This window comes from Fukomys damarensis, unplaced genomic scaffold (assembly GCF_012274545.1).
Source record: "Fukomys damarensis isolate Sample0158 unplaced genomic scaffold, DMR_v1.0_HiC HiC_scaffold_3, whole genome shotgun sequence".
Taxonomy (NCBI): Eukaryota; Metazoa; Chordata; class Mammalia; order Rodentia; family Bathyergidae; genus Fukomys; species Fukomys damarensis.
Window position 1 is genome coordinate 47,125,427 of NW_022900915.1, and position 19,748 is coordinate 47,145,174.

Below are 19,748 nucleotides of genomic sequence, written 5' to 3' on the forward strand. Positions count from 1 at the left end.
CATGGAACCAGGCATGAAGACGCAGGTAACAGTCCTCCGTTACATGTGGGATCTGCAAAGAAAGCCAAACTCAAAGGCTTGAGGAGTAGACAGACGGTGGTTAGCAGATGCTACTGAAGTGCAGGCAGAGAAGAGTGAGACACTGGACAAAGGTTACGGTGATAGTTAGACAGCAAGAGTCCCCTTTGATGATCTGTTGGACTGCGTGGTGACAATAGTTAATAATGACCTAAAATACAGTTCAAAATAACTATGAGACAGCATTTTACATGTTCTCTCCAGAAAGAAGTGAGAAGTATTTGAGGAGATAGAAATGTTAATTGGGCTGCTTTTTGTTCCAAACATGATCCAAAACTTCACATTATTCTTCATAAATAGAGATAATTATTATTTGTGTGTTTTAAACAAAATTGAAAAGGAATTTTTTAAAGGATGACAAGTATCTAATACTACTCATTTTAGCATTTTTTTGTTTTGTTTTGTTTTGTTTTTTGGTACCAGGGATAGAACGCAGGTCCTTGCAATTGCAGGGCAGGCAGCGGAACCACTGAGCTAAATCTCCAGCCCTCATTTTAGTGTTTAAATGTTAATTCATAAAATGCTACTTTTCTATACATAAATAAGCACATGCACAGAATATGGATAAAAGCACTCTGGCATGGACCTTAACAACTTCGAGGGAGCCCTTTCCACTCAGATGCAAAGATGGAAGGATCGTGAAGCGTCTGTGCACACAGTGAGGTGTTCAGTAAAAATAAGATGCAGTGGAGTTTTTCCCCTTGTGATCATTCTTCTACCCAGAACCAAAAGCCTCAGTCACTGCTACTGTCTCCGAAGTCACTGCACCTGTGTTGATCTCTTCTGACTGTTGCATCTGGCCAGCAAAGCACTGGTCTCCACTCTATTGGACCCCACATTCTAATGACAAAAGCATTTTGAATGAACACTACTTTCTGTTTATTTTCCACTTGGTTGATTTTAATTCACAGTTCTTGTTTTACTGTGAGTAATGAAAATATTCTGAATTCAGGACTAGTATATTGTGAGCAAACCTTTATAAAAGTTAATTAAAACATCACTTCAAAGAGAAAAACGTAAATCATAAGATTTTAAGACATCCACACATAGGATTCAAAATGTATAATAGATAATGTGAAACAGAAAGTAAAGGTCCAAAGGGGAAAAAAGAAGGGAAAGGAATAAATATGAGAAAAGGAAGAAATGGAAACAAAGTCATTGTAAACAGGGAGGGGTAGAGGGGGTAAAGGGAGGGCTGGGGAATGGGCAAAAAAGAAGAACCAGGATGTATCATATAAAAGTACAAATTCCCAACAATTAATATTATCATATTGTATACCTAAAATGGGCCAATAAACTTGATGAATTTAAAAAGTTATTAAAGGCACAAGTTTAGTATTTTGCACAGCTCAAGATGCCTTCTACTGCATCCCAAGACAGCATGTGCACAGTAGGACACTGCTGCTGCCTCCAGCCGAATAACACTTAGAAACCCAGCAGGAGAAACCTGGTTGGAACAGTGTTCTGGGGTGGGGTCACTAATCGGTCTCCCTTACACACTGCCTTCCCAGGGCCACCTTTATGTCCCTATTTCTCAGACTGTAGATGATGGGGTTCAGGGTGGGGGGTACAATTGTGTAGAACACAGGCAGGAGAAGGTCCACAAAGGAGGGAGAACTCGAAACTGGCTTCACGTAGGCAACACTTCCAGATGTCAGGAAGAGCATTACCACCACAAGATGGGGGATGCAGGTGGAAAACGTTTTGGATCTCGCCTCCTTGGATGGAATCCTCATGATGGTAGAGAAAATGTACACATAGGAGAGAGTGATCAATGCAAAGCAGATAATCACAAGACACGTAATAAAAACTATGACTCTAATCTCATTGATGATTACTTTGGAGTCTAAGAGGCTCAGGAGCTGTGGAACGTCACAGAAAAACTGATGGACTTGGTTTGACCCACAGAACGGTAAGGAGAACATGGCTGCAACATGCGTGAGTCCAGAGACCACGCCACTGAGCCAGGACAAGGCCACCATCTTGACGCAGGCGCCGTGTTCCATGATGGCCGCATAGTGCAAGGGCTGGCAGATGGCCACGTAGCGGTCACAGGCCATCGAGGTGAGGATGGCCATCTCCGTGAATCCCAGGTCAATGATAAAGAAGACTTGCAGGGCACACCCAGACACAGAGATGGAGCTGTCATGGGTGAAAGAGTTGACAATAGATTTGGGGACTGTAGTGGAAATGTAGCAAAAATCTAAGAAAGACAGGTTTCTTAAAAAGAAATACATTGGGGTTTGTAGGCGGGCATCCAGCACGGTGAGCATGAAGATCAGGAGGTTCCCCATGAGAGCTGCCAGGTAAACTACTAGAAGTAAGACAGCATGCACGGTCTGCACCTTGTGAGAGGGAGAGAACTCCAGAAGATGAAACACAGCAGCTTCCATTTTGTTCCCCTCACCTATTCCTGAGGAGAGGAGAGTGAGTTATAGGTACAGCGATATGGCTGCCTGAAGGGTACTTCGCAAACAAGTACACTTTGATACATAAATGAAGCATTATGCATATACAAATGTGGAAACTCTCAAGCCAAACTCTCAGACACAACCCGGCATCTAAGACAAAGTGTATTCCCAGTCAGTGTACCTGTTTAGGGGTGCAGGAGGGACAACTACAGCGGAGAAGGACAAGGAGAACTGACAAGGAAATGGATGCTACTGAAGACGTGAGAAACACACACAGGCATAGAGAAAAATCACTTTCACTCCCGCTCAGTGAATATACGTAATGTATTCAATTTCATTCCCCTCTATTGAGTATACCTATTTATCTTGGAACACATTATTTGCTTCTGTATTACAATATAGGCCTGCAAGTGGCTGTTGACAGTTCTCAGCAGCTCTTCTCAGTGAAAGCACGGCTGTGTTAGAAATCGGGGACGTTCCGTGTGTGACAGCTGGCATCGATGAGACACAAGCACAGCTTCTCGTCGTAACCCTGAGGCGTTTGGTAAACGCCTCATATGGCTGACGGACAGGGTGAGGCGTTTCCTGCAGCACTGCTCTCTCTAAACCTCACCACCGATGTGTTGTAGTTGCACATTACTGGGCTTCCAGGAGATGTTTCCATCTCTGCAGAGTAACTCATCTCCTTCCTACCCTGGCCCCACTCTGGACCCTTTGTCTCTCCACAAGAAACGGTTCTTGAATTAAAATTGAAGCAACCTAAAGAAGCACACAGTGAAGCAAAACAGCGAGAGGATCCGGTATGAAGAACAAAGCAGACATATGGAGGAATGGTGGCAGTGCGTGGCCTGGAGAAGTGAAACTTGTAGAGCAACATCTATGAGCCAGGCCTGCAGAGGCATCGCCTAGATGATTTTACACTGACGTTCTTAAATAAAGCCACCTAGTGGAAGGCCGAGGTACAGAGGATCAGGGGTATAACTAAGGCGTAGCTGTGCATTAATCAGGAAATGTGTTTTTGATCACTCCAATCTTTTGTTTTACTTCCTGGTATTCAGAGTGCATGTCAAAGACTGAGATAAAAAGTAGGATATGGTGCATGCATGCACATCACCTACAAATATTAGACAGTTTCCACGGTGATTTTTCTAATATGCCTCCTATTTCATTTGTACCTGCTTGTTTTTATTTGGTTTGTTTTACTGCAATACAAAGACATCTCAGTTTAGTTCCTAGACCCGTGTAGTGGGCCAAACTGAACTCTGAAATACAGTTCTGCCCGTATTAATTTATGGAGCACACTTTATGGACAATAAATGGCCTCGGCTTAAGGTGTGTGATTGCAGGACTCTGGCGGTGGTAAATGTGAGACATCACTGCAGTCAGAGCAAAAGGTCTCCATGTGTCCGAAGCTCCTTATGCTTACTTGCGTGGCCCCCTGTCGTGGCTTCCTTAATCTGGGTGTGGGTACAACCAGTTGGTCTTGGGGGTTGACACCCCACCCAGGGACACAGAAAGGTTCACTGTGGCCAAGAAACAGACTTAGCCTCACTGTGGGCACCTGCTTCTAAGACACCCACTGAGGCACAGCTGGCTCCAACTCTTTGACTCATGTAATCTTGATGGTTTCATGGCGACACTTACCGAGACAGACAGTGAACGTGAGGGCTATCCTGCAGAGTTGAGAAAAGGGATCCCGACTTCCCAGCTGATTTTGAATTTTTTTTTTAAGTGTGTGAATACAAGCAGTTTAATAAGTGCACAGAATATCTTAACATCCACTGTGTGCACACACACCCCCCAAAAAGCTTACCCCATGATGTGACTAAAGGACCCCACATTCTCCAGTGTCTTCAAAATCAAACTTCATCCAAATAAAGGAAATGGCACGTGTTCTAAAGTCCGTGGGGCAACACCAGTAAATTAAGGGCACGATGTGAAAACCATAAACACACCCCACTGACTGAAAAACAAAATAACATTTTATGGTTTATTTTGTGAGACCATGGAATCAAACGTACCGCATGCGGACTGGTTTCTGTGGGGCTGGGCCATGGGGCAGTTTCGTGTTCAGACCCCCTTCTCTGTCTGAGCAGGAGCCTCGTGTGTCTGGACGTACTCAGACTAAACGTAAACACTCCGGGCTGCAGCCCTCGGTTCAGGTCGCAGAGCGCTCTCCTGACCCAGAAACCCGACCCATGCGGGCTCCTCGCAGCAGCGTTCTCACCTAGCGTGGTTTGCTTCACTGTCTTTGTGACACAGCCGTGATCAGTGAGTGAGACCGAGGGGTAGGAATGTCTGATAACTGCGGTCTCCGGAGGGGAAGCGCGTGTTCTCTGGGAGCAGGAAACTAATCCCTGGGAAAAACAACCAGACAGGTCCCTGTGGTGATGCAGTAAAAACGGAAATTAATTGAACAGTACAATCTGCCTTACGCCAGGAGGTTCAACTAGGTGTAAATCAGTACTGCAAATAAAACAAGAAATGATTTAAAATCTTACTCAGACACCAGGCATAAATCCACATCGGATTGTGGGGCTGAATTTCCACTCTTTAGATTCTCAGCCTAATGTTTCTACCTACCACTCACTTCCTAATGTTTTTCTTGTCCTTCTTCATAATCCCTTCTGTCTCAAGTCAAATTACTGGATGAAAAGGGAGCATTTGAAGTGCAAGTTTAATCTGTTAAAATTGTTTTTTTGTTGTCGTTAGTGCATAGAAATTATTTTTATGTTAGGTATGTTAATACCTTGTTAGTGAAAAGGGTGGCAAATATATTTTATACTCTGAAGTTTTGTGTTTATTTTTATAGAGTTACTGATAAATAGAAAGTATTAATTCTACTATACATTTTTATGCACTCCTTATTTTTGGATTTTATCTTTTTACTTTCTGGTTATCTATAAGAATGGCATCAGCCTGATGGTGGATTAGGACTCTAACACTTGTCAGCTCAGAAATATGAATTTGAACAATAATTCGAATTTATTAAAGTGACAGAACACTTACTCAGTCTGGAAAAGAAAATGAACATGAAATATTTGAAGGCCAAAATGGTCTAGTTAGATTAAATATAAATGTACCATCGCCTATGCACTTTACAAAGAAATTACAAAAAATCAAGGGCAAAAAGAGAAATTTGGAAGCAACAAGAATAGAGACTCAGTACATACAGGGAAAACCCTCTCAAGCCAAGAGCAGATCTCTAAGAAGACTCTAGCAGGCCAGGATATGGTGGGATAATATAACCAGTCTCAAAACAAAACAAAACAAAAGCCAGCCAAGTATATAAAGCTGTCCATAGAAAGGAAGATGATAGAAGGACTTTTTCAAACTAACAGAAGTTGTGAGGGAACAACATTAGATCACCTTTACAAGAAATGCTAATGGAGTTCTTCAAACTTAAAGGAAGCAAATTAATAACACAGAAACATATAAAAGTATAAAAGTCACTAAAGTACAGACACAGTCAAATTCACAATGTTATTGGCGGTTTGTAAATGAGATTACCTTCAAGGTTAGGTGTAAGGGCGATTATTAGAATAACAGTAGGTGCAGTATCGTATTAGATATAAATACAAAAACGGCATGAATGGTGACATATCCAAAGCATAATAACACGGTGGGGGGTAGGAGCAAAACAGAAAGATTTTCTGGGTCTAATTTTATTCATCAACATAATAATTTATAGTGTTTTATATATGGCTCATGATAATCACAAAACAAAACTCTGTAACATATAAATAGAAAGGAGAGTGTCAAAGTAAATCATTACAGGAAATTATCTAATCACCAAGGCAGCAAGAGGAAGGACATACGAATTTATAACACCACAGACAACAACTCACAAATGGGAGCTGTAAAATCTTACCTACTGCTAACTGCTATGAATACAAGTGGATTAAATTCTCACTCAAAAGACATACAAAGGGGAAGTGGAATTTTTTTTTTCCGTACCTGGGATCAAACTCAGGACCTTGCTCTTGCAAAACAGGCGGCGGAACCACTGAGCTAAATCCCCGGCCCAAAGTGGATTTTTAAAAAAGCCACCAGGAGTGTGCTGCACACAACAGACTCATCACATTTACGAACACAAAATAAAAGGAAGGGGATGGAAAACATACTCCATGAAAACAAAATCAAGAGAGTAGGTGCAGTTCTACTTACTTCCAATGAACAGGCTTTAGCTCAAGCAGCTGCTAAAAACATGGACAAGGTCATGACGTGATGACGGAGCACCTCCAGGTCTGCTCTCACGCTCTCTGCCCTCTTTCTCCTTCCCTTCCGCTGGCTCTTGCCCCTCTAACCCTGCCACACTGTGCCCCAAGAAGGAAGTCTCCAGGGCTACACACGGGGTCAGGAGCAGGAGAAGTGATCAGCTGCGCCGCCTGCTGCCACAAGACCAAGACCGTGGTGATCCTGGGGAAGTCCTGTGAAGTCTTTTCTTCTTTTGAATAGATCTTGTCCAGCCCTCTTATAATGAAGGGCATCTGTTTTCCATACTCTCACGGACTCATTCTCATTTCCTTCTTCCTTCGCTCCTTTCTACTTTCCTTCTTTGCTTCCTTCCTTTATTTTGTGTCCAAAGTTTCAAATCAAACACTGTTGTTCAGCTAAAAGAGAACATTTTTAGTTCTAGTTGAATTTTTAAAGGACAGACTGGTTATGACATATGTTTTACTGCATCTGCACATTAAATAAACATTCCTTTTCAGATTTAAAAGTGTAGTAAATTTGCTTCAAATATATAAATAACCTCTGAATTTTAGTTGAAAACTAAGCATTTGTCCTTTCAAAAAACATCTGAAAAAATACTATGACTTTTTGCCATTCCACCCTTGATAGAATAACACTGGTTTTGGGTTTCCTGTTTGAACAGCCATAAAATAGCTCCTGGAGTGCAGAGGTGAAACCCACGCCCGGGCCATCACTGTCGGTCTGCAAGAGCCTTACGATCAGCGCGGCCTAAACATTTACTCGAATCGGAATCCAAGACATTTCTTTCATCTATGTTTGCCAGTTTCTATGCTTTAGCTTGTTTCCCCTCGTGGTCTAACAGGCAGATCAGAGGCAGAAGCCCAGGGCTGGCTGTCACCACACTGGACTGTGCAGCCCATGCAGGTCAGGACGCAGGACTCATTAGCATCCCCGGCAGCACTCTGTCCCCATCTTCACATTTACCCAGGGCCTGAGCTTTGGAAACGTAAACCTGGTCAGCCTCACACTGCATATGACATCACACAGTCTATTTTTGTGGCTTATTTCTTTCTTCTACATTTCAATCGTGAGATTGATACTTGTTACTTTTACCACCATTTTTCTGTTTCCTATTTTTTGAAAATGTCTTGGTATAAAAATCTTAAAATATATTCATTCATAATAATACTAAGGACACTTTGGATTCGCTCCTGGCTGGGGTCTCCATGGGTGAGGCTACTCGGGCCAACCCTGGGCTCTGTGGCAGCGACACCACAATGGGAACTTCTGCATCATAAAGGGTGAGTATGTTCGGATTTAGAAAATATAGTTAAATTTTCTCCAAGTTTGTAGTAGTGGTAAAAGTTCCAGTTGCTCCTTATCTTCGTACGTATTTCATATTGAAATATTTAGCCACTCGATGAATCTGAGTGTTCCCGCTGGTACGCAGAAGCAGATTTGTACTCACCGCGTTTGTGTTACGAGGGACAGTGGGTTTATGCATGTAACACACCTCCCTCTGTCCACCCCTCTCAGGCCCGTCACGCTCCTCCTCCTCACCCACAACTCCTCTCCTCCTGTCTAGTGCTCTCCTTCGTACTTTCTTCTCCTCTCTTTTCTTGGTTACACATATGATAGAAAACGAGCTACACGTGTCCTTCTGAGGATGCCTTATTTCACTTAATATGGTGATCTCCCATTCCACTCCCTTTCCTGAGAATGACATTGTTTCATTTGTGTGGCTGCATCACACTCCACTGTGAGTGAACGCCATGTCTTCTTCAGCCATTCCTCATTCGTAGGCAACAAGGATGCTCCTGCGGACCGACTGCTGTGACTCGGGCTTCAGGAGAGCCGGCCATGCCCGAGCTTCTACAGTGTGCTGACCGTGATTACTCTGAGAATGTACCAAGAGGTGGCACGGTCGATGAAGCTGGAGCTCTATGTATAGCCTTTTTGAGGATTTGCCATACTGATTTTCACAGTGGCCATACTAATTTCCTTGCCCAACAAGAATAAGTAAATTGCCTTTCCCCATAAACTTGGAGGTGTTTATTGATTTTTTAAATATTTTTGATGGTTTCCCCCACTCTGACTGCACTCAGGACCGCTGGGGCTCCCAGCCCTGGGCCCCAGCGCCCCAGAGCTCCCTGCAGGGACTCAGGTGGGAGGCCCCGGACCGCACTGGACTCCAGCTTTGGACTCCATACTGGACTCCACCAGACCTGATGCCACAGCACACCATCCCACTCCACCACATGCACACACACTCATGCACATACACACATGCACACACTCACACACGTGCACACACTGCGTGGTGACTCACAGGAGTGTGTGCGATGGATGCAAGCACTCCTGTGTGTGTCATTACGTTTTTCACAAAGAGCAAAGTTATGCTAGGAGTTTTATTCTCATTTTTGCCACACTAATGTCAGACTATGTTTTCTTCCAAAAGGCCTGAATCCATGACATGCGCAGTGACCTGTGGGCCACAGAAGTAGATGCCCTGTGAGTTACGAGGAACAGTGTGGTGGTGCTTGGTTTCTGTATCCCTCACTGGACTTGAAATGCATCTTAACTGGGAAATGACTGAAGGCAGCAAATGGCTGTTGAGGTGTTAGTGGGGGGTGTGAGCGGGCGTTTCTTCCGCTTGGGCAGATGAACCTTAGTAGAAATCGCCATTTTCCAAAGCGACACTTTAATAGGAGGGCACTAGGCAGCAAATACAAACTGTCAATTACCTGGAATCCAAACGCTTTGCTGAAATTTTGAAAAATTGAAAACCTGCTGCCATAGAGAAGCAGTTGGTAAAATTTAACAACTTACTTCCCAGGGGCTCCGAGAACCATGTCAGGAGGAGCCCAGGGCCCTGGCATGAGGATCACAGTGCACACGCATGCACCCGCCTGTGCTCCCGCTTCCCTGGACCCAAGCACAGTTTGCCTGACTGCATGGGGGAGAAAAATCAAGCATAGAGACAGATGGGAGGGCAGCGAATCAGTGCGGGCAGTGTTCCGAGTGAGGTCTGGCCAGCCCCCCTGAAAGGCGCCAGGCTCAGACTCGACCCCCCAAGCCTCGCCCATGGTGGAGACACAGCGCTCCCGAGAACAGTCTCTTCAGAGCCTCTTTCATGTCCTTGTTCCTCAGTGTGTAGATGGGGGGGTTCAAGGCGGGGGTCACCATGGTGTAGAAGAGGGAGAGGAACTGGCCCTGGTCCTGGGAGTAGCTGTCCCGGGGCTGCATGTACATGTAGATGATGGTGCCGTAGAAGATGACCACCACCGTCAGGTGCGAGGAGCAGGTGCTGAAGGCCTTGTGCCGCGACTCTGAGGACTTGATCCTCAGCACAGCCTGCACTATGAAGCCGTAGGACATGAGGATGAGTGCGGGTGCCAGGATAAGGAACAGGATGCTGACCGTGAAAAGCACCAGTTGGTTGACCACGGTGTCTACACAAGCCAGCTTGAGGAGGGCGGGGACCTCGCAGATGAAGTGATCCAGCCGGCGGTTGCCACAGAGAGGCAGCCGCAAGGTGAAGGTGGCATGGACCAGGGAATTGGCCACCCCACTGAGCCAGGAGGCCAGGGCCAGCTGGCAGCACAGCCAGGGGCTCATGATGGCTGCGTAGTGCAGGGGTTTGCAGACTGCGACATAGCGATCCAAGGCCATCACGGCCAGGAGGACGCACTCTGTAGAGCCCAGGGCCAGGGAAGTGTACAGCTGCACCACGCACCCCCAGTATGTGATGGTCTTCTCCGGGCCCCGCAGGTTCACCAAGGTCTGAGGGGCCAGGCTAGTAGTGAAGCAGAGGTCCAGCAAGGACAAGTTGCTGAGGAAGAAGTACATGGGGGTGTGCAGAGGCAGGTCCAGGTAGGAGACCACAATTATAGTGATGTTCCCCACCAGGGTCAGGAGGTAGCAGAGGAGGACAAGCCCGAAAAGCACAGGTTCCAGGCCAGGGTGGTCCGAGAAGCCCAGGAGGATGAAGCCAGGTAGGGCACTGTCATTGGCCCGCCCCATCTGGATGGGGTGCCACACCCACCGCCAGCCTGTGCGGAGAGCCCTGGCCAGGGACAGCGGGACAGGTGCTTCCAGAGTGACAGGCAGGAGAGCTGAGAGGAGGGGGTGTGGCCACCTCCGTGCTTACAGCTGAGGCTGTGCGTTCACAGCAGTCCTTGTGGGTTCCCACATGCTGTATGAATGTGTGCCCCGCAGGACACGAGGGCATTTAAGGGGGATGGCATCTCCGCAGGCTTAGACTTCTGCTAATTCTGCAGGCACACAGGCACAGATGTGGACAGGAAACCACCCCCCGTGCCCACCCAGGGGCTTCTGCACACCTCTGCTTCTGGCTTCAAGAGAAAAGGATAGGAGGTCCGTGCATCTACCGTCCACCTAGGGACAAAGCAAGTGAACAGTTACTCAGCGAACAATATACACCTCAAAGGGCTATTCCAAGGCTGGACAAAATAAACATTTTTTCAAGCAGGGTTTGTAAAATAATATATGAGAAAATGATTATTTCCAGATGAGAAGTGTTTACTAATGAAGCTAGTTCAGACCCTTTGCCCAGGGCTGAGATGGGAGTGAAAGGGCAGAGAAGATCATTTGAGATGTGGGGACAAGATTAGCCATCATTAACAGGTAGTGATAAAGTACTTGGGGAGCCAAAATACCTGACATGGATTCAAATCATCTCATAGCACTGCAAGTTCACTCGCTGACTAAACTGTCAAAAAAAGAAAAAAAAAAGAATAAAGCTGCCCCTCAGATATGTATTTTTAATTTAGATGTTAGTTAGACAGGCTGACTAAAACTCTTGGTAGTTGAGAAAAGATATTTACCCAAAAATAATACATATTATTTTAAAAAGAGTTCGAGAAATGTTACTCCTATAAAAGTACTTATAATGTGATTTTTCAAAACTCAGACAGGGTCAGGGGTTGAGCTCAGCAGCCCTGTGCCTGCCCACTAAGAGTAAGATCCTGAGTTCAATCCTGGTGCCAAAACAAAACAAAACGCACTTACATTTTTTATTCAGTCTCTAGAAATAAAGTGCTTAACTTTGCCATGCGGGCAATGAGACAACATCAAAGCCTCCATACGGACTGCAGAACGGTGCTCTCAGCCCTTCTGGCGTGGACACAGAGTTGGTGGAGAAGGCCTTGCTGCAGGGAGAGCCTGACGGGAGGATGTTGATCAGAAGCCAGGTGGAGGAAGTGGCTGAGAGGCCAGTGTTAAAAGTACTCGTGATTTCTAACGGAAAGGAAGGGGAATTGAGCAGATAACATGAACTTGTACTTTTTTGGGGGTACTGGGGATGGAACTCAGGACCTTGTGCTTCCGAGACAGGTGCGGGGCCACTGAGCTAAATCCCTGGCTCTACTTTGTTTTCACGATGAGAATAGTAGGGAAATATGAAAAACAGTGCAATTTTCAATCTGGAAGGTTTCTGACTTGTCGAGACCCCAGCTCACAGCCGGCATCACAGACCGCGCCTGCCTGGATGGAGCAGCAGGGCTGGGCCTTTGCTGTGTGGGCTGAGTTCCTCCTCCCTGCGGCACCTCCGTGTCCCTCCATGGTGGACCGTGGCTCCTGTGGCCCAGACACCCTTCTGCATCTTTCTCGGGGTTTCTCCTGCCCATGTGTCTGTGCACTGAAACTGCATCACCCAAGGAGAGTTAGGAGGAGGGGCATGGGGAGACGCAGACATCCGCACAATTCACCCCAGGAGAATGGCCACACCCACAACAAGGGAGGGCGGGGGAAGCAAGCCCAGGCTTCGCCACCAACACGAAATCAACAACAAAGACGTGGGACCAAGCTCCTTCTCCTGGGTTCTTAAAATGACAATCAGTTGTGTGTGAAGAAGGAAAACAAAACACTTGTAAAGTGAATAATTGTAGTTTAGATTGCAAAAGACTGTAAAATCCAGGTTTAAAAACTAGAAGTCGTGATGTTCTGCACAAGACTGGCTCAGCATGTCTTCTGTGGTTCTGTAGGACAGATGGGGTTAGAAAAGGAGGAAACCCACAAGGCAAGTGAGAGTGTGATGTGAGCTGAAAGAAGAGGGAAGCTCACCTTCTTGCCTAGTTCTCACTCAGTAACCAGGATGCCCACCGTGGGCTCCCCAGGTATCCGGCAGGCCAGGCTGAGCCCCGCGGACCTGCTAGGACACACGCCTCCCTCTGGGGCCACCACGGCCAGCAACTTGCCCCTCCCTGCTGTCCTGACTCTGCTGGCCTTTTCCTACGCTGGCACCAGTGACAGGGATGCTCAGCCCCGTCCGGGAAATCGTCCGTGGCCTTCTGCGGGGCATCAACCAAGACCACAGCCTCCTGGGCCCCAGCACTGGCCTCTAGCCATTCTGCTCCTCAGCCACCCCAAATGAGATTTGGGTCCGGCTGGGGTAGCCAGGCTTGGCTGCTGTCCCCACCTCCCAGATACATGTCTGTCACCTTCTGTCACTGCCCTCTCCTGGTCTCAGTCGGTGAGATCATCAGGCCCATGCTGAGGGATTCCCCAGGATCTGCTCGGGTCCAGAGAACCTACTTGGTCAGTGGCTCCTCCAGTGTCCTTGGCCACACAAATCCCTGGCTCACTGGCCCCTGAGTCCCAGAGAAATGTGGTGACAACAGAGTACAGTGCAGAGCCGGGAGTCAGGAAAGGAGCCGTCCTCTGGGAAGCCCTGGACTCTTACCCAGGAAAAGACAAAGTTCGTTTAACACATAATTAATTGTAAGTTATTACTTGAAAGCCATTATTGTTTGAGGATACTTTTAAGTCACCACAAAAGTGAGGGGAAGTAGAGAGAGTTTTTAAAATTGTGAAATGTCACCCATTCCGAAGGCGCAGGGTGGCTACTATTGCAAACACCGACACAGGCAGCAGGAGGCCTGGCTTTTCCCAGCCACAGCTTAGCCTCCCTGGTGCAGGGCCCACTCTGTCCGAGGAGCTGCATCTCAGCACAAGAGGCTCCTGCACAGCAGGCCTCAGTGCAAGGTCTGTCTCCCCTGTCCCTGTCTGTGCATCTGTTACCTGTTATCACCACTATCCAAGATGTGAGCATCAAAGACGACTTAATTTTAAATTGTTGATGTTGTACTTACCAACTGTAGGGCACCAACTTGCATTTAGTAATAGCTCATTTCCATATCTGATAGGAAAAGTCAGAGACCCACATCGTCTGCCTATCCCACAGAACCTCACTGCTTTAATACAGGACAAGCTCGGCTGTGACCGGGACTGTCTGACCCTACATTGTTCACTTCTCTGGACTCCAGCAGGATACCAGGCACTGGCGTAGGACTAAACAGAGGAATCTGTACTTACAGCCAGGATGGGTTAAGTGAGTTCAGGAAGCCTCTTCTCAGCTGTGTGATTCTTCCAAATCTCAGGGTTTCCAACCCGCGAGACAGCTGGCTGCAGAGCGATGACGTGATGTGCTGAGGCCTGGACAGGAGGCCGAGCCCAGGCTGTGTGCAGGGATGTGTTCTCGGGGAGGCGAGTGTCCCCAACGGGTAATTAGCTCCCTGCTGGGGTCACCCAGGGAGAAGACGGAGCCTGACTCCCAAAGGTGTTGTAGTCCCCTTCACTGCCGAGCATTCTGGGACCTTCTGCCGCAGCGGAAACAGAGCCATCAGCTGTGTCCAACATTTAAGCACCCGCACACACTCTCACACACACACAGCCCACTCCTGTTCGGTGCTGCTCCCTCCCTCCCTTACAACAGGGAGCGTCTGCCCTGGCCCCTGGAGTGTCCGCCCTGGTCCCTAGAGCTCACCCTTCTTCCACTGCTGCCTCCATCCCCTCATGCTGCTCACTGCGAGCATCTCTGTCCAACAGACAAAGCCCTTTGCAACAAAACTGTCAGAACAGCGATGTCCACATCTACTGTCTGTCCTGCAGCTCATTCACTCTTAGCCCTAAACGTGCATCCGCCCCACCCACTGCAGTGTCCACACCGAATCGTGCGTCAGGTCCCTCCTGAGTCCACGTGGACGCCCCCAGCTTTCCTTCCCCATCTCCAGCTGCTCACACGCAGACACCCTTCCTCTAGACCTAAGCCTTGCTCCGCTGCCGAATTTCCCATAGGGACAGCAGCACTTTCCCAGTTAAGCAACCCAGACACGAAGTCCATCCTTGATTGTACTTTTAGTAACAGCATCACCTTCACCAATAAACCAACTGTGTGATATCAGCGCCCAAAGATCTGCAAATGTAACAACAGGAAGAGGCTGCTGACCCTCTCACCCCATCTTCACGGTGACCGGGGTTAGCCGTGTGCACTCTCAGGGCACAGAAAGCCTCATGCATGATGGAACTGTTTCACTGAGGAAGACGAGGCTGAGTCCAGCCAGTGCGGAGGTGAGCGGTGGAGGCAGAGCCAGGGTCGGGACGCATAATGCCCCTCCTCTCTGGGCCTGGACCTGCTGCACAGTAACAGGGACACTGGCCAATGTGCAAATCTGAATGTATTTGCCAGTATCTACATCCTCTCCCAGCAACGTCCAGGCTCCTACACTGTCCTGTGTGGGTCTGAAGCCTACCCAGTCTGAGTAAACAGCCTCCTTCAAATTTTAAGGTTTTCCTGTGTGAAATATGCCAACGTGGCTTGTGGCATTAGTTTGTGAAGAAAATATCTCATTTAAGGTGTTTTTCAGACATCATTTCCACTGGACTTCCACTGCGCCGTGTTTAATCAGCATGAGGGGCACGCGGGAGCCGTCTGCACGTGTAGACCTCTCTGACCTTCCTTCATCTCCTCCACAGCAGGGAGCTGGGCGGCTGCCCAGTGCAGTGTGAGGCTGGAGTCTGCCTACAAAGCCCACTGCGGGCTGCGGACGCTCTGCGTCTGTGCACTGCTCCGCCCAGAAGGTGGGGCCCGCAGCCCTGGGGCCTCCACCCTGACTTCCCTCCTGCAGGAGAGCCCGTGCCTGCTTCACAGTGTCCAGCGCACCCCTCCTGAGTACTTACTCAAATCGTGCGGCTCTTTCTTTACTCCCCTCCCTGTTTTTATTGCAGTCAGTAAAGTACCTGGCGGCTCTGTCTGTCTCCCCGCTGAAGCTCTCTCCTCCACACCTCTGCTGGGCCTTCTCCCCATCCTCCTGACCCTGAAGTGGGAGCAGTGTCCCAGCGGCACTGAGCCCCAGCCCCTCCGCCTCCGGCCTTCCCAGACGCCCACTTCCAGGTCCCCACTTGCTTAACCTTGTCCCTGAGGGCTGCAAGATCCAAGATCCCAACCACCCCCCCCTCAGCCCTGGAGCAGGATTGGCAAACAGTTGGCGGCCCACGGACACCAGGGCCCTAAAATACCTAGCTGACTACAACAAAAGCTTAGTATAGAGCTGTGGCAGCTGTAGAACATGCATACTCCACGCAGGTGTGAACTGTACTTCCTAATGCTCCACAGCAAGCAGCAGGAGCATTATTTTTATTTTTGTTCCATGTCTCCCCACGTTTGACCCTAGACTCCTCTTAGCAAGAACGCCATCCATATTTGGAAGCTTGCTCTCACAGCGTCTTGGTAGAATGCAGGGCCTTTTAGAGACAGGGTGTCTGCTGGTTGAAAGCTGAGAGAGAGTTGCCTGCAAGTCAGGGAAGAATCGGAACCCTTGAGAAGATGGGGGAATAGGGGAAGAGGCGGGGTGATTGGGGATGCCACCCATAGCTGCCTCAACCTGCCCAGAACACAGTTTTTGAAGAGTTCTAAATGTCTGAGGAAAGCTTAAGGAGCCAGCAGCAAAGCCCCCAATCCCTGAGCAAACAGATGCTTTCGGGGGATTTACACAGTCTTTGGGATCTACGCTTAAACCGTCATCCAGACGTGAAACGTCAGGAAAACCCTGGCTCCTCCGTCCTCAATCTTGCCAGAACCTCTGGCCTCCCTCCCTCCACCTCCTCTCTGCAGCCCCTGGTTTTTCCTGAGCTCTGCCGTGGTTAGAGCAATCCCATTCACACGGGAGGGCTGCAGGTGCCTCTCTGAGCTTCTACAAAGTACTGGAATCCATCTTCATGCAGTTTCCTGGAAGCCAGATATAAAATGCCTCAGCTCCCAGAGAAGAAATCTCACAGGACAGGATGTCTTTGGATGCTGAATGAAGATGACTTTTAGCACAAATACTAAAAAGGGTTAGACGAAGGTTTTTCCTGGATGATAGTTCCCACAAATAAATAATTTCATACATAATAAATTCAGGGTTATAATAAAAGTTATGAATTACATGTGTTTGCCAGTCACAGAGGAAAATTAGAGCTCAGCCTTGGGAATTCACTGTTTCATTGGCTCACTGTTCATTTAGAGAACTGGGAAGTTCGTGACTGCTTTCTTCTGTTTATCCTTCTTATGTTGTTTTGGAATCTCTCCTTCCAAATTGTGAACAGAGCTCAGGTAAAATAAAGGGCATTTGACTCCTGACAGCTTGCCCAAGGTACATCCACAGTAAGTCCTTGAAGACGAATACGTCGTGTTCTAGTTGGAGCTACAGAGGCTGATGCTGAGTGTGTTGGGTAAATGAAGGGACCAGCAGCTGTTCCATCTACTGGCTATGTCCACGTTGATCTTAGTATTCTAAAGCACTTAAACTGTGTCCGTGCGCGCCCTGTATAATAAACTCTGTGCTACAGATGACAAAATGTGCATTGGCAAAAAAGCCACCTTATGCTTCTCTTGGGTAATAAAAGCTCAAATCCAGACACATACCCTACAGGAGTTTGCACTGTGCTAGACATCCTGTAAGCAATTAATCAAAACAGAAAAATGTCCCAAGTACTTTCCTATTAGAAGTTGCTTATCACACAATTATTTTGGACCATATTCTTGTGATCATGTAAACTTTCCCCCTAGGATCTTCCTTGGGTCTCGGACTGTAAAGAAGAGGGGTGGACACAGGGGTCACTGTGGGTACCGCAGCCAGGCCGCTCACTCAGTGCAGCCCAGTGTGAGAGACACAGAGTGAACCACACAGCTGTGGGCGGACTTCAATCGCCCAGGCCAACAACAGGCAGGGACATTGCTGGCCGAGCAGAGGGCCAAGATACTTATAGGATTCATTTGTTCATTGTAGGTTGAAACACAGAGCACTGTCTTACACTTAGACTGTGCGATCATGCTGAAGTGAAGCAGGAAGGGCTGCACTCGGAGCTCTCTGTGTTCACACACATTTTCCAAGAGTCGAGATGCAAAATTCATTCCTTTCCAAAATAGAAACAGCGTAGGCAAAGCCATGGGCAGTAACATGTGAAACAAAGAGCAATATGTTAGTGTAAATAGTTAAATCAGTTTGATTCAGCTTTATTTGAAAGATAAATCTCAAAGTCATGGAACAGGATCTGTGATAGAAATGTAGAGGCACAGTGAGGACACAAGGAGTTGCGACTTGCACTGCTCCCCAGCCTCAGGCCACCACACCTCAGCTCTGCTGCTCAGGAAGCTCCAGGTCTTCTTGGTCCCCAGGATCTGACACACAACTGGGAGGCTGGTCCCGCGGTTCCACGCCTCACCACCACATGTGAGCCACACTCAACATGCACACCTGTCCTCTTGGACCCTGTGAGGCCCCAGACCTCAGCTCCCAACAGCCCTCCCAACTGCCCATGGAGCTCACTCCAGCCCCTAGGACAAGGCTCACCATGGCCTGTGTTCACCCTGAGTCACAGGAAAGCTCAGCACCCACAGAGTCACTTGCAACCAACACAGAAAGGTCGGCCGGTCTCCACGGTCAACTTCATGTGGCCAAGCACTGATTTCAAATGAGTCCCACAGATGCTATGCATACTTTTCAGAGGGACTCAAAACTCAGAGAACTGAAGTGTTTGCCCTTGCAGGACCAACGGCAATGGCAAGTCATGTGTTTTCCACAACACAAGAAGATGCCTACCATAGAACTACTTTAAATTAATTTTAGAGTCATGAAAATTTTACTCCCAGGATACTCTCGAGGGCCTTCCTCAGTGCTGCCTTCACCTCCCTGTTCCTCAGGGTGTAGATGAGAGGGTTGAGCATGGGCGTGACCGCCGTGTAGAAGAGGGAAACGAACTTGGCCTGGTCCTTGGAGCGGCTCCGGGCCGGCTGCAGGTACATGAAGACAATGGTGCCGTAGAAAATGACCACCACCAGCAGGTGGGATGAGCAGGTGCCAACAGCTTTCCTCCTGCCTGCAGCCGATGTGATGCCCAGCACCGCCCGGGCAATGAGGCTGTAGGAGCCCAGGATGAAGGAGACAGGCACAAGCAGGAACAGGACGCTGGCTGCAAAGAGCTCGGCCTCATTGAAGGTGGTGTCCACACAGGCCAGCCCGATGAGCACGGGGACCTCGCAAACGAAGTGGTCCACGAGGCGGTGCCCACAGAGGGGCAGCTGCAGGGTGAGCGTGCACTGCACCAGGGCGGTGGCCACACCACTGAGCCATGCCAGGGATGCCAGGGCGTGACAGAGCTGAGGGTGCATGACAGAGGCATAGTGCAGGGGACGGCAGACAGCCACATAGCGGTCGTAGGACATCACGGCCAGGAGGACACACTCTGTGGAGCCCAGCGCAAGGGACACATAGAGCTGGACCACACAGCCTCCGTAGGAGATGGACTTATCTGCACCCCGCAGGTTTACTAGGAGCTGGGGGATGACACTGCTGGTGAAGCCGAGGTCCAGGAAGGAGAGATGGCAGAGGAAGAAGTACATGGGTGTGTGCAGCTTGGCATCGGAGAGAGACACCAGGATGATGCTGGCATTGCCCAGCAGGGTCAGGAGGTAAAGGAGCAAAATCACCCCGAAGAGAACCAGCTCCAGCTGGGGCCTGTCCGAGAAGCCCATGAGAATGAAGCCTGGGAGGGCACTGCCGTTGCTCCACCACATGGCCTGGCTTGGCCGTCCACCTAGGAGCGGAAGCCTCCTCAGCGAGAACCACAGCACTTAGGGCCACGTCTCTCCAGTGAAGGCTTTGCTTTCAAGGTGCAGGAAACAGCACTTCAGACATATGTGAAGAGAGAAGGCCAAAGTAGAGAATGTCAGGGTATGAAGCCCTCCTTGTCCCATCCCATGTCAGACTCGGACCACTGGGC

General features: G+C 48.5%; 3 protein-coding genes across 3 annotated transcripts; all 3 read right to left on the reverse strand.

Annotated features, from left to right (window-relative positions):
• Window positions 1-1,556: 1,556 nt before the first annotated feature.
• On the reverse strand, window positions 1,557-4,544 carry LOC104858629 (putative olfactory receptor 14L1). The gene is made up of 2 exons (XM_010618898.1): window positions 4,511-4,544; window positions 1,557-2,491 (listed from the first exon to the last, which is right to left on the reverse strand). The coding sequence occupies exons 1-2, from the start codon at window positions 4,542-4,544 to the stop codon at window positions 1,557-1,559; spliced, it is 969 nt and encodes a 322-aa protein (XP_010617200.1).
• A 5,199-nt stretch (window positions 4,545-9,743) lies between these two features.
• LOC104858628 (olfactory receptor 2G3) lies at window positions 9,744-10,709 on the reverse strand. Its single transcript, XM_010618897.1, has one exon. The coding sequence runs from the start codon at window positions 10,707-10,709 to the stop codon at window positions 9,744-9,746; it is 966 nt and encodes a 321-aa protein (XP_010617199.1).
• Window positions 10,710-18,597: 7,888 nt separating this feature from the next.
• LOC104858627 (olfactory receptor 2G2) lies at window positions 18,598-19,542 on the reverse strand. The gene has a single exon (XM_010618896.1). The coding sequence runs from the start codon at window positions 19,540-19,542 to the stop codon at window positions 18,598-18,600; it is 945 nt and encodes a 314-aa protein (XP_010617198.1).
• Window positions 19,543-19,748: the final 206 nt, after the last annotated feature.

Excerpts from the sequence above, each read along its gene's own strand:
- LOC104858627 (XM_010618896.1), bottom strand. The coding sequence starts at position 19,542 with ATGTGGTGGAGCAACGGCAGTGCCCTCCCAGGCTTCATTCTCATGGGC.
- LOC104858629 (XM_010618898.1), bottom strand. The coding sequence starts at position 4,544 with ATGGCCCAGCCCCACAGAAACCAGTCCGCATGCG. Across the intron at positions 2,492-4,510 it reads CAGAAACCAGTCCGCATGCG|GAATAGGTGAGGGGAACAAA; the intron begins GTACGTTTGATT and ends TCCTCTCCTCAG.
- LOC104858628 (XM_010618897.1), bottom strand. The coding sequence starts at position 10,709 with ATGGGGCGGGCCAATGACAGTGCCCTACCTGGCTTCATCCTCCTGGGC.